The sequence below is a fragment of the Oratosquilla oratoria genome, chromosome 23, assembly GCF_046742065.1.
Source record: "Oratosquilla oratoria isolate Oo_2021 chromosome 23, ASM4674206v1, whole genome shotgun sequence".
Taxonomy (NCBI): Eukaryota; Metazoa; Arthropoda; class Malacostraca; order Stomatopoda; family Squillidae; genus Oratosquilla; species Oratosquilla oratoria.
The window spans coordinates 60,018,688-60,033,674 of record NC_134799.1 but is presented as its reverse complement, the minus strand read 5'-3'; the positions used below and the strand labels follow the sequence as shown (position 1 = coordinate 60,033,674).

The following is a 14,987-nucleotide window of genomic DNA, read 5'->3' as shown; positions in this document are numbered from 1 at the left end:
TTTATCATTTATATCATTGTAGTTTTTATTTATTAATTTATTTGTTAATCATTATTATGATTTTTTTCGCATCCGACCTAGATATGGACCAAAAGGTCTCCTGTCGGCATGCTCCGCCTTTGTAATCCTTGTAACCTTTGTCACATCATTTCGTTGAATCACGCAAATCCTGAAAACGATTTGGAGCACTGCGCACGTCGTCATGACGGACAACTGAAGTGAAAGTTTCGAAAGCGACTTGAAACTGCGCTTCAAACTCTGTCTCAGATATCATCCTTGTATTTATTTTTTTATTTTTTTTATTTTTTATTTTTTTTACGTATCAATGCATGGACTAATCAGGGTGAAACGGTCCTTAGAAATTAGTCTGAGTTAAATACTAAAATATTTTAGTGGCAAACGAGACGTTTGAATTACATGGAGCAGTACACAAATAATTGGAAAACCTGAAAAAAATAGTAGGCTATATTCAAAAGTTTTGTCAAAAGCCAAGCACGATAGAGCAGTCTCGTTATCTTCTTATTTTTCATTCTCCCCCAAATTCCACAAAGCCACACCATACACAAGACTTGATACGAGGGGTTTTAAATAATCAAAATTAATTTTGTTGTGCCCATTGTAAAACGATTTCCTCCACATGTTGAGTGTTATCAGATGGTGGTTTGACCAATATGCACTTAACCATGATATGTTACGTAATTATTTCGTCTGGATAGACAAAAGAGTTCTTCAGTCAAACAGAATCGCCATGCAGGTTCCACGACCTGTACAATAGGATTTTTTTCAAACGGTTTAAACAATTCATCGTTTACTAATGAAACGATGAAATTGTTTTTTGTTGACGTAATATTTCTATGATCTTCAAGCGCGAACTTATGTTTTACAATAATCATTACGCAAGTTTTGAAATAGGCGTGGTTAAACTATGGAAAGTCTTAGGACACTGACCTTATCCTTATGAAGCCTTTGTGTAAACAAGAAATAAGACAACGCTAATTTAATTCGAAAAGTAGCGCACGACTTCGTTTGTTTTCGTTCTTATTTCATATTTAGCAACCAATTGAATATAATATTATTAATTTTAGCTAAAATCATTCATGATAAGTAAAATTAATATTGTAAGTGTAGGAACCTATATAAGTGGTTCAGTGCAATTATATAAAGAGGGTAGGTACAGTAAAAGTAGAGCAGTTCTGTGCCAATGAATTAGGATTACTAATGACAAGGTTGTATTATTATATAATGTTGTTTTGTTGTTATTGTTGTATTTCTCGACTTTGTAAACTGAGTAGCGTGTCTTTTCAACAGCGAACCCTCATCGTTTACCCTTTACGAAAATGGACTGTTATTTTGTGATAAACCTGCCATAAACCATTGGGAATTGGATTCTGCCGTAGTCAAGGTGTTCACTCGTACAAAAGTATGTCGACACTCGACATTTATCTTCAGATGTTTTACGACGATAAAATAGGAATAGATTAAAAACTATCTAGTACCATAAGTCACGCGATGCTCTTGTATCACTTCGTCTATTGTTTAGTAGCATTTCAACATAAACAGCGCAGTGATCGTAAATTGTTCCCGTTCCTAAAATTTAACTCCATAGGGATTTTCAATAAACTTCACAATAATGGAGGTGGATGAGGAATTAGAAGAAGGACTGTTGCGCCAATTTAACTGTTTAGGAACAACTGACAAAGAAGTATTAATTAAGGAATTACAAAATTTAATGGGGCCTCAAATTAACGAACAATCAGCCAAGTTTTACCTCGAGATGGCAGATTGGTGAGTATTATAATGGTGAGCATATTGCAAAAGTGATTTTATTGTTGTTTTCTGGTTGCGCAGTATTAAATGTTTACTATGTGTTGTTTTGGTATGATTTAGACAATATGAAACCACGTAACTGGCAGGTTTAATTGGGTCACCCCAAACTGGATCGTACCAATCCTTAATAAACATAATAGGTTTTGCTACGTATTTAATATGATAGGTTATTAACAGAAAAGAAAAAAAGGCATATGTGCTTGTAAGCAAAAATAGATGAAATGTATAACCTACGTAGGGGACAGAAATTCCTTTATTTAGAAGCTATTTGAAAGTACAGTTTTTTCCAAGCTTGATTTTGTTAGAAGTACATATTCAGTTAAGTATGACTCAGGAGTTTATTATGTAAAAGTCATTGATGATTTTGGGATGGGCTTAATGGTGCCTTTGGAAGTCAAATAGCTTTGGACTGGGTGCTAGAAACAAGATCAGGAAGTAGATCAACTTTTTCTTGTAGACCTTGAAAGTAATTGTGGTGTATCTAGGCTCTAGCTTCATGAAATTAGAAGAACCAAAGTTGCCAAACCAGTTTAATAAATCCAAGTTATCAGTTGTGGAATTTGAGTAGTACTGGTATGGTAATTCTTCATAGTATGAATACAAATAGATTTGATGATTACATAATTTAAGGTATTTGCCTTAAGTAGAGAACCTCTCTCTTATGCAAAATAATTCAGATCCATGCACAACCCTATTTTATTTTTTTTTGCTTAGAATTTATGGAAAGCAAAATTTACATAGATTTGACAACAATCATCCTAAAGTATTGTACATTGGAGTGAACTATGTCAGTTGTCATTTGTACTTATATGCATAGCTAGTAGACTGCCTTCAGTCATGTTTTGTTTATGTAAACGTAGTCTAGTTTTAACCTAACCTAACTATACAGTAGTTGACCTAACTTCCAAACCAGACCAAACCCAAGCTGAATTGAATTGAATTGAATTGAATTTTATTCGGATACAATCAAACATACAATAAGTACAATACATATAAGACTCAATATTATACATAGTACATATAATTGTACATCCGAGGATGGCACAGAAAGTCAAGAGACAATTCTGAATATAATTGTATGGCTTTGTATGATAGGTCTTAGAATGAGCACCATGCACAGTTGTGTATAATTATTCATATCAGTGAACATGGCAGTGGGTAGTATGGATATATCAGGGTTATAATCAGCTCAACAACTTCTGAATATTCAGTCCACATCATCTAAGGCCAGGGCTGAAACTGACTCTCACCATTCATGTCTAAATAATTTGACCTCAGGTCATATTCAAAGTTATGTTTAAACCTCAGGTTTTACATCTCTGCTTTCCTGTGCAATTAATCAGTCCATAATTCAATTAATCAGTCAGTCTATCAGTCTTTAATATGAAGAGATATTACCCAAATAGATGAAGAGATTGGTGGCTTAAAAAATTGTACCTTGTGATATATTTGTCTATCTAACTTTATATTTTCATGGTCATGGTATGAAACTTGGATCATTTGTTAAGTGATGATATAATTTTCACACTTTTTGATATAAGATCACATTCATAATTTATACACATCAGAATAGAAATTGATTAAAAATCTATATATCACAGCACTGTGTCACTGATGAGGTGACTTCCAGTAACCCCATAGTGTCTAGTAATGGTCCTGTGTTCTCTCTTAATAGATTTCTGTGGGGGAAAATGGGTTATTGTATGCACTGTACAAGTGTGGGACTCTTGTCTTATGTTACTAGATGAAAGTGAGGAAAATTTGTAGCCAGGGTTAATATTGTTTCACTACAGTCATGCCAATGTAGTTCTTGTTTATCTTGGGAGGTATTTCTTGAAATAATTGCTTGTCTGGTGAAGTCGGTTGAAAACTCGAATTTGGAAGTAATCAAATTTGGAGGTCAGTTTTGGAGTGTTTTTTTATTTGTTTTCATACATGTTTTTGTAGGGACATGCTGAGAGATTCAGGTGATGGAGTGAAGATGTTTAAGTAGAACGATACTGGGGTTGTTTTTTGTTGTATTCAATTTCCTGGGCTTGTGTAATGTGGTAGGAAGAATGTGTGGGTTTTTTGAGGTTCCTGATTGTAGATTATATATCAGTACTTCTTCTTGTGGGTCAGTCTGATTTTTCCTTCAAGTTCTACGATGATCTTTATGGGGAAATGAACCAAGGGTAAGTCAGGTGGAGGAAAGTATTTGGAGCTCTGTTTTGGAGTGTTTTTCTTACATGAGTATGTGTGTGTGGATATATATATATATATATATATATATATATATTTTTTTTTTTTTTTTTTTTTTTTTTTTGGGGGGGGGGGCTTATTATGAGGTACAGGTGATAGTGAAGATGTTTGAGTAGAATTATATTATATATATATGCGGAAAAACCACCAAGGAAAAAGATAAACTGATGACCAAGCACTTTTGTCTATTCAGACATCCTCAGGGTACATAGAAATAAAAAAGGACACAAGAATATATACACAGAGTATAAGGTCTTCTTCTTCAGGTCTCTTCTATAACTATCCTTTTTTAATTTCTTTCCATGTCCTCTTGTGTTTCTCTTGTCCCAATTTAATAAGTCCTCTCTATCAAGGACTCCGTGCCTTTCATGATTCTGTAGGTGGTCAGTAGGTTGCCTCTCTTCTTCATTCCAAAGTCTGTAATTTCAGTTTAGCCAATCTCTCCTCATATGACAGGTTTGAAAATGCTGGGGCCATTTTCATGGTTTCTCTCTGGACTCTTTCAATTTTCTTTATATTCTTTTTCGTACTGGGTGTCCATAGTGTCGCAGCATACTCCAGTCTAGGCCTTATTAGTGTGACTAATATATATATATTTTTTTTTTTACCATTTTTTTGTCCAAATAGGTAAAAGCCACTTTTACTGATCTTAGCAAGTTGTAGGATTCTCCGACAATTTTGTTTATCTGTTTTTATCAGAGGACAAGTCATTTGAGATGATTACTCCCAGGTCTTTTTCAGATCCCATTTGCTTTGTTCCAATTGTATATTGTCCTGATATTCTTTTTTTTTTTCTTTTTTTTTTCTTTTTTTTTTTTTTACTTTTTCCGAACTCCATTATACATTTCTTTATGTTGAAGTCTACTTCCAACTTCTGACTCCATTTCCAAACCTTGTTTAGGTCTCTCTGTAGTGATTCACAATCTATTTCAGTTTTCACTTTCCTCAACAATTTAGCATCGTCTGCAAAGAAGCTAATGTAACATTCCACATCCTCATGTCATTCGCATAAATAGCAAACATTATTGGAGCCAATACTGATTCCTGTGGAACTCCACTAATCACCTCCCAACCTGAACACTACTCACATTTTTCTACCATGCAGGAAATCCTAAATCCAGTTTAGTAGGTTACATTGTATCCCTCCTATGTTTTTACATACATATACCAAGGCTTTTTCCCCCTTACAAGGGAGGTAGCCAAAATGGAAAAGGCATAAAATCATTCCCATCCATTCTATCCCTGAATACACTCCACACCCCTCCACCCTCCCTCTTATCTTAGCACCTCCTGAATGACGGGTCATCCCTGCACCTTGTCCACTGCCCTGGGTCAGAAGCAGTGTCGCAAGACACAGCACATCCACAGCAAGGCCGCTTCATTAAATCGGCGACTACCCCTCTCCATCCCCCCATGCATAACAGGAGAAGATGGGAAGAAATCCCTTCGGGCTGTGTCAAATTTTGCTCACACATACTACCTCACCCACATTCCACCTCATGCATCACAACATCATCTATATACAACCATTCTCCATTCACCCCTGTCTTCTGTCCTCTCCCGTCCTTCCTCAACAGACATTCCCCTCTTCCCCAAAGCCCCCTTCACCCCATCCATCCACCTCATCCTAGGACGTCCCCTCATGTTCACTCCCTCCACATCTGCCTTCCATACCTCTTTTACTAGTCTTTCTTCACTCATTCTTTCCGAGTGTCCAAACCATCCTAATACTCTTTCATCAACCCTCTCTCCCAACTCCCTTTCCACCCCCGTTCTTCTCCTCGCCTCATTTCTCACTCTATGTAGCCTAGTAACCCCCATCATACTTCTCAGACACCTCATCTCAAACACGTTCAAACTCCTTCTCTCTTCCTCTCTTATGTTCCATGTTTCTTCCCCATACAGTGCTGTTGGCACAATCACTCCTTCATACAGTCTCCTCTTAGCATCCATTCCCAAATGTCTATTCCTCATTACACTCTTCAATCCACCAAGGCATTTACTCGCTTCTCTCAATCTACATTCTACCTCCACCTTCACTCCACCTTTTCCTGCCACATTTGCACCCAAGTATCTAAAACTATCCACTTCCTCCAGTCGCTCTCCCTTAACCCCTACCATACGGTGCCGCACACGTAGGCGTCATGAGGAGCAAGTGGATTCGCGACGCTGCGATATCGGCGTCTTGATTATATTTATTGTAGTCACCCCTGCATTTTTACATTCCCCCTAATATGCACTGAATCCCATTCTCTATGGTTTTCAAAATCCACGGGTGAAAGAGAGAACGATCGATATAAGCGGTGACTATATTTTATGATGCAAGTATTATTGCGACACGTCGTGCGGCTGGCATTGGCTGCTGCCCGCGAGATTTAAGTCCCGGAGTGAAGTGGTTAATGCTCACTTCCAGTCTACTGCCACTTTCACCCCTTGTACATCTCATCACCTTACTTTTACCCACATTTATCTTTAGCTTTCTTCTATCACATACTCTCCCAAACTCTGTCACCAACTTCCTCAGTCCCTCCTCTGATCCTGCCACAAGTGCAGTGTCGTCAGCAAACAACAGCTGGCTCACCTCCCACTTTTCTCCATTTTCTTTAACCATCTCCAATCCCTGACCCACTACCCTTGCATTTACCTCTAGCACTACCCCATCCATGTATAAGTTGAACAGCCAGGGCGACATAACGCATCCTTGACGAAGTCCCACCTTTACCTCGAATCACTCACTCTCTCCATTTCTAATCCTGACACAAGCTCTACTACTCTCATAAAAACTCTTGACAGCTCCTAGAAGCTTTCCTCCTATCCCATATATCTGCATAACCTCCCACAGTGCCTTTCTGTCTACTCTATCGTAAGCCTTTTCCAGATCCATAAAAGCCCAAAAAACATCCTTCCCCTTTCCAATAGCTTTCTCACATATCTGTCTTATCACAAAGATCTGATCTACACAACCTCTACCTGTCCTAAATCCACACTGTTCCTCACCAATTACTCCCTCTGTTCCTCTCCTAATCCTCTCAATCAAGATCCTCCCATAAGCCTTCCCAACTACACTTAACAAGCTAATCCCTCTGAAACTACTACATTCACACTTGTCCCCTTTTCCCTTGTAAAGAGGAACTATACAGGCACTCCTCCAGTCCTCCGGCACTCTACCCTCTCTCCAGCAAACATTAAATAACCTCACCAGCCAGTCCACCATCACTGTACCTCCTTTTTTTAGACATTCTGCATGGCATCCATCTAGACCAGGTGCCTTACCTGCTTTCATCATCTTAACAACTGCCTTCACTTCATCCTTCCTTATTTCTCCTCCATTTTCCTCACTCATCACTCTCATTTTCTTAGCATTTCCCACTGCAACTATCTTTCCCTCCTTATCCTCCTTCACATTTAGCAACTCCCTAAAATATTTTGCCCATCTTCCCCTTACTGCCTTCTCTTCCATTATCATCTCTCCATCTGCACCTTTTACCTTTTCTTCTCTACTTGATTCGCCTCCTCTTCCTCTCTTAATTTCTTTCCAAAACATCTTTTTATTACTTTCAAAATTATCTGTCATACTCTTACCCCACTTCACATCTGCTCTCCTCTTTGCCTCCTTTACCTTTTTCTTTACTTCTCTTTTCTTTTCTTTGTACCTCTCATATGACTCCCTCGTCCTATTTTGTAACCAATCTGTGAAAGCTCGCTTCTTCTCTTCTACAACCTTCTTTGTTTCCTCATCCCACCATTCACTACCCTTCCTTCTATTTCCTCCTGTCCTTCTTGTTCCACACACCATCCTTGCACACTTTGTGACTCCCTCCTTGAACCATCCCCATTCCTCCTCCACACCTAGCTCTACTCTATCCTTCACTCCCTCCCACTCCTTCAGCTTCTTCTTGTACTCCTCCTTTTCCTTTTCATTTAAAGAGTTCACTCTAAGCACCTCCCTACCTTTTGTCCCTTTCCTCTTTCTCCATCTATCCTCCACTCTCAACTTACCTTCCACCATAAAATGATCTGATATTCCCCCACCCTCTCCCCTTAGCACATGTACATCCTTAACTCTTCCTATCATAGTCCTATTTACCACTACATAATCCATCAATGCTCTATCTACCACCCTTCCATCCACCACCCTCTCCCATGTGTACTTATGCTTGACTTTCTTCTGAAACACTGTATTTGCTATCATCAACTCTCTAGACACATTTCCACCATCAACTCTCCACTACGATTCTTTCCTGGAACTCCACATTTCCCAACCACTCCATCAATTGGACCATTTCCTACCCTAGCATTAAGGTCTCCCAGTACTATTATATTGACATTTCTCCCTAAATCCTCTATGCACTCATTTAAATCTATCCAAAAGGCCTCCCTTCTACACTCTTCTCACTGCCAGGCCCATATGCACTTACAAAGACCCACATCTCCTTTCCCAGTTTCACCTTCATCCACATTATCCTTGAGGAAACCTCCTTCCACTCCACTACACGTTTACCTATCTCTTCACTTACTAGAATAGCCACCCCTTCCCTCCCTCGCCCTCTCTTCACTCCTGATAACCTCCCACTTACACTCCCAAACTTACACATACCCTTCCCTTTCAACTTAGTTTCACTCAAAGCCAACACATCCATCTTTCTTCTCACAAACATACTACCTATCTCTTCCCTTTTACTCTCATCTGTACCACATCCACGCACATTAAAAGACCCAAACCTTAGGGTGCTGGTCGGAAAACTGCCAGACCCTCTTATGCCTTTACTTTTTCTTTTAGGAATGTCCCCTGTGGGGCTACAAGGAGAAGGATGCCTAGTCCCACTCCCCGTCCCTTTCTTCTCGCCTCTTACGATCCAAGTGGAAATACTTGGTAGCAGTGTTCTTTTCCCCCACCACAGGGAATTCCCCCACAGCAGAAAACGAATACTCAGAGAAATGGTACAGGACAGCAGCAAGGGGTTGGGGGACAGCATAACGGAGGGACAGTCATAGTACAGTCGAACCTCGAAAGCCCGGCCCCCGAATGCCCGGACCCTCATATGACCAGTCGAAATGAACAAAGGGCGGACTTTTCAAGCAAAGTTCCCTATTTGTCCGGTAGGTGGCAGCGACGGCCGTACACGTGTACTCAAACCCGGCCCAGTCAAGCTGCCATCATGGCTGCCGTTTCGTAGAATTTTGTACCAAAACTTAGTAAAATAGCGGCATGTGGCAACTGCACAAGGACATGAGGAAATTTTTTCTACATAGCGGGTTGTTAAAAACATTCAAAAACTCAAACTTTTGTTTAAAAATCATAGAACTAGTTATCAAATAATAAATGGTACATCAAAATATGACTTTTATTGGTAATTGTGTTACTTATAAAATATTATACCCCAAAAGATACGTTTTCACCGTGTAGAAAAAAATTCTATGCTAAAGTTTCAGCTTTCTTTTAGCGATAATAATATAAAAAATATATATATATTTTTATATCTTACTGAATATGTTAGGGCATGGGGGCCTTATATACATTCAAGAATAAAAAAAACTAGAACCAACATTTTGTCAAAGTTTGACAAGTATATCTTGCTATGAAAGTCTGCACACGCCCGAGAAAAATGTATGCCCCGGTATGGCAACACTCCCATTCTACACGGTAGTGTAGAAAATGCGGCAACCCTGGCCGCCACCACTGTCCCGCGTGCAAACCTTCCAATATTTGCAATGTACGTACTAAAAAATACAGTACAGTACACTGTATATGCAGTACATTCACATGCCTGTATTAGTTATTATTACAGAATTATTAGTATTATTATTACAGTATTGTTATTATTACAGTGTTAGAGTATTATTCTTATGTGTTTCTATGCCATATCATACATTACCTATATGTATACTGCTATGAAAATCTACAGGTGTTAGGGCGATATTTTCAATGACCGGACTTTTGGCATGACCGGACCACCCTTCCCCCCAATTAGTCCAGGCTTTTGAGGTTCAACTGTATAAAAGTGTCATCATTTCTCTATGAAGAGTTTTCCTCTATCATAGACAAAATTATGTGTGGCTCTGGTCCATAGGGGCACCCCATATAGACCCTAAAGTATCAACTGCATGTTACTTTGCCACAATAACAAGCAGCCAATACCCCAGACGGGTAATTTTTTGTGCGGTACTTTGTCGAAGGCTTTTTGTATGTCTAGGAAAGCACACTTGGTCCATCCATCCCTCTCTTGTATTATATCTATTAGTCTTGAGTAGAAACAGATTAAATTCGTAGCACATGATCTTCCCTGCCTGAATCCAAATTGTCTCGTTTATTATATTGTTTTCTTCAAGGTGCTTTACCCATCTACTCTTGATCATTTTTTCACAAATTACCCATCTACTCTTGATCATTTTTTCACAAATTTTGGCTATAGTGTTTGTGAGGGAGACTAATCTGTAAATAGTTGGTTCTTCCTTGTTTCCTCCTTTATATATTGGTACAATGTTGGCATTTTTCCAGTATTTTGATATTTTTCCTTCTTTGAGTGAGCAAATTATTATGTTGTATATTTTGGGTGCAAATGTGGGAGGAAAAGGTGGAGTGGAGGTGGAGGTAGAATGTAGATTGAGAGAAGCGAGTAAATGCCTTGGTGGATTAAAAAGTGTAATGAGGAATAAACATTTGGGAATGGATGCTTAGAGGAGACTGTATGAAGGAGTGATTGTGCCAACAGCACTGTATGGGGCAGAAACATGGAACATAAGAGAGGAAGAGAGAAGGAGTTTGAATGTGTTTGAGATGAGGTGTCTGAGAAGTATGATGGAGATTACTAGACTGGATAGAGTGAGAAATGAGGAGGTGAGGAGGAGAACAGGGGTGGAAAGGGAGTTGGGAGATAGGGTTGATGAAAGATTATTAGGATGGTTTGGACACGTGGAAAGAGTGAGTGAAGAATGACTAGTAAGAGAGGTATGGAAGGCAGATGTGGAGGGAGTGAACATGAGGAGACGTCCTAGGATGAGGTGGATGGATGGGGTGAAGGGGGCTTTGGGGAAGAGGGGCATGTCTGTTGAGGAAGGACGGGAGAGGACAGAAGACAGGGGTGAATGGAGAATGGTTGTATGCTATACGAATGATGATGTGATGCATGAGGTGGAATAGGCAGGGGGATGGGTGAGATAGTGTGTGTGAGCAAAATTTGACGCAGCCCGAAGGGATTTCTCCCCGTCTTCTCCTTTTATGCATGGGTGGACGGAGAGGGGGGGGTCGCCAATTTAATGAAGCAGCCTTGCTGTAGATGTGCTGTGTCTTGTGACACTGCTTCTGACCCAGGGCAGTGGACAAGGTGCAGGGATGACCTGTCATCCAGGAGGTGCTAAGAGGGAGGGTGGAGGGGTGTGGAGTGTATTTATGGATGGAATGGGTGGGAATGATTTTATGCCTTTTCCTTTTTGGCTACCTCCCTTGTAAGGGGGAAAAAGCCTTGTTATATGTATGTATGTATATTTTGTCCATTAGTTCTTCTTTGAATTCTTTTAGTATCCAATTTGCAATACCATCTGGGCCGTGCAATTTCCTAACATCAAAGTTTGTTAATTGATCCATTATTTCTTTTTGTGTTATTTTTATTTCCCTCGTGGGGGAACTCACTCCCTTCATCCCAATGCTGTACTTTTTCTCTAGTGAAAACAGACTTGAAGAGATTGTTCAAGACTTCAGCCATTTCTAGATCTTCTGTGTATTCTGTATTTCCATGGCATAGTTTCACCATTTCCTGTATATTTTTGAGTTTACCATTCAAAGGATTACAAAGGCGGAGCATGCCGACAGGAGACCTTTTGATCCATATCTAGGTCGGATGCAAAAAAAATATATATATATATATATATATATATATGTATATATATATATATATATATATATATCATAATAATAATAATAAATTAAAACTATAATAATGTAAAAATAACAAATAAAATACATAAATAAATGCATAGGTATAGTTGAATAACAAACAAACAGGTAAATAGTAAATGATTATAAATTGACATATAACTAATAATAAATGAAAATCAGACAGACAAATTATAACAAAACAAAAACAAATAATATAACATAAATTATAATCATTACAGCATCTTACTTAGGTATTTATCTAAATGATTCTTAAAGCTTCGAACTGAACTACATTGCACTACCTGTGCAGGAAGTTTATTCCATTCATTAACTACACGGTTGGCAAAGTTGTTTCTACCTACTTCCAAATTGAATCTATTTCCAGACAGTTTGAGACCATTGTTTCTTGTCTGATTCTCATTCAATGTGAAAATTTGGTCACTTTTGATGTTGTCAATTCCCTTTAAAATCTTAAAGACCTGTATCAAGTCACCTCTGAGTCTACGCTTTTTTAGGGAAAACAGATTCATGTGCTTAATTCGATTTTCGTATGATTTATTTTTGATATTTGGAATCAGTTTTGTGGCTCGCCGTTGTACTTTTTCCAGTCTGTCAATGTCTTTAATGAGATTCGGTGACCATACGGAAACAGCATATTCCAAATGTGGACGAACTAACGATTTATATAGCTTGTTAATGAGTGATGGACTTTTGAAATCAAAAGATCGCGCAATCAATCCCAGAATCTTATTTGCTTTCTCAGAGGCTGAAATACACTGCTTGGATGATTTGAGGTCGTTACTGATAATTACGCCGAGATCTTTTTCACTATCCACTTTTGTTAACGAATTTCCAAATAACTTGTAATCGTACTTACTGTTATTTTTACCTATGTGCATTACCTTGCATTTACTTGTGTTAAATTTCATTAGCCACTTTTCAGACCATTGCTGTAATTGATCTAAATCTTCTTGAATATCTAATTGGTTTGAGTGATCATTTGCCACTCCGCACAGTTTTGTATCATCAGCAAATTTGGAAACAGTAGATTTTAGTCCATGGTCTATATCATTTATATATACTATGAATAGAAGTGGCCCAAGAACGGAACCCTGAGGAACTCCACTTGCAACACTTTTCCATCCAGAAGGGACAGTGGTGGCGGCCAGGGGGGGGTCACCGATTTCATGAGATGCAGGGATGACCTGTCATCCAGGAGTGGCCAAGTTAAGATGGGAGTGGGAGTGGAGGATTGACCTTTTTTCTAACTAAGGGAGAAAGAGTTTTGGATATGTATATATGTAGGACTTGGGAAGCATATAAGTGGTACAAGAAAAAGAGAGGAGAAGCAAAGCTTGAGATAAGGAAGAAAAGAAGAGAGCAAATGCAAAATGAAGTAGGAGTATGACAGAAAGTTTTGAAAAGAATAAAATGTTTTGGAAGGAGGTGAAGAGAGTGAGTGGGGGGTGAGTCAGGCAAAGAGGGAAAAACTAAAAGGCGTAGATGGGCAGATGTTAATGAAGGTGAAGAAGGCAAGGGGAAGATGGTTAGAATATTTTAGATGGTTGTTGAATATGAAGGAGATTAAGGGAAGGATTATTTGTGACATTCAGATAGGTGTTGTGCAGTGTCTGACAGGTAGGAACTGTCATAGCAGATGCAGATTGGCTAGTGAGGTTGTTTAATGTGTCTAAGGGAAGGGAGGGTGCTTATTTAGTTTTGCTATACAAAGGACAGGGAGAAAATGCAAATATATTAGTTTTAGAGGGATCTTTATTAACTGTGGTGAGAAAGACACAGGGGAGGATTTTGATTAAGAGAATTAGGAGAGGAACAAAGAAGATAATTGACAAGGAGCAGTGTGGGTTTAGCAAATGTAGAGGATGAATGGATCAAAATTTTGTGGTAAGGCAGATTTACAAAAAGTTTTTGTCAAAAGGTAAGGATGCTTTTTGGGCCTATATGGTTTTAGAGAAGGCTTATGACAGGATAGACAGGAAGGCACTATGGGAGGTATTGCAGATATATGGGATTGGGGGAAAGCTGTTAAAGGCAGTCAATAATCAAGAAAGTAAGCTATTGTTAGAATTGTAAACTGCGAGAGTGAGTGGTTCAAGGCAAAAGTGGGACTGCATCAGGGTCATGTCATGTGTTCAGTTTGTACATGGATGGATGGTATGGAAGGTGAATCTTAGGGTGTTGGGCAGGGGATTAGAGATAGAGATAATAGAGGGAAAAGAGGAATAAGCCAGTTGCTGTTTGCAGTTGACACTGCTCTTGTAGCAGGGTCAGAGGACGGTCTAAGGTAGTTAGTGACAGTGTTTGTGAAAGTATGTGATAGGAGGAAGTTGAAAGTAGATGTGGGTAAAAGTAAGGTGTACAAGGGGAAAAGGTGGCAGTAAGTTGGAAGGAAATCTTAGAGGAGAGAGGCTAGAGGAAGTGGATAGTTATAAGTATTTAGGGTCACATGTAGCAGGAAATAGAGGAGTGGGGGTGTAGGTAAATTGTAAAGTGAAGAAAGCAAGTAAATGTCTTGGGGAATTGAAAAGTGTCATGAGAAATAGGTATCTGGGAATGAATGCGAAGAGAAGATTATGTGAAGAGGGGATTGTGCCTTTGACACTGTGGGGCAGAGACTTGGAATGAAGGTAGATAGGGAAGGTTTGAATGTGTTTAAGATGAAGTGTCTGAGAAGAGTGGGTGTTAGAAGGATTGATAGAATGAAACAAGGTGAGGGGGAGAGTGTTGATAGAAAGGGAGCTTGCAGATAGGACATATGAAAGACATTATTGGGATGGTTTGGACACATTACTACAGTCTATAATACCTCTTATTAAACCAACAGGAACCTACAGGCAGCAGTGTGTGCCTTCCTAGACCTTCAGGGTGCTGCCAAACTTCCTCAAATGACCTTTGTACGTGATATCACCATTGGAGAAGGAGAAAGTGTACCGCCAAATACCAGGTGTGCATTATACCCTCACACTTTTCATTTGCAGTTCTTAAGACTTAAGATTTATATATTCTTCATTCCTTAACCATA

At 38.9% G+C, this 14,987-nt stretch overlaps 2 protein-coding genes across 2 annotated transcripts in view; both read left to right on the top strand.

Moving 5' to 3' along the window:
- Nucleotides 1-14,987, top strand: part of LOC143038153 (uncharacterized) — a 93,693-nt gene that overhangs the window by 73,075 nt on the left and 5,631 nt on the right. The gene's annotated exons all lie outside the window — the stretch shown is intronic.
- The window catches only part of LOC143038136 (protein ILRUN), a 51,812-nt gene continuing 38,323 nt past the window's right edge, over nucleotides 1,499-14,987 (top strand). Inside the window, exons 1-2 of the mRNA XM_076207141.1 lie at nucleotides 1,499-1,785; nucleotides 14,790-14,909. Of these exons, the coding sequence (XP_076063256.1) occupies nucleotides 1,631-1,785; nucleotides 14,790-14,909 (275 nt within the window). The 5' untranslated portion in view covers nucleotides 1,499-1,630. The remainder of the gene's footprint in view (nucleotides 1,786-14,789; nucleotides 14,910-14,987) is intronic.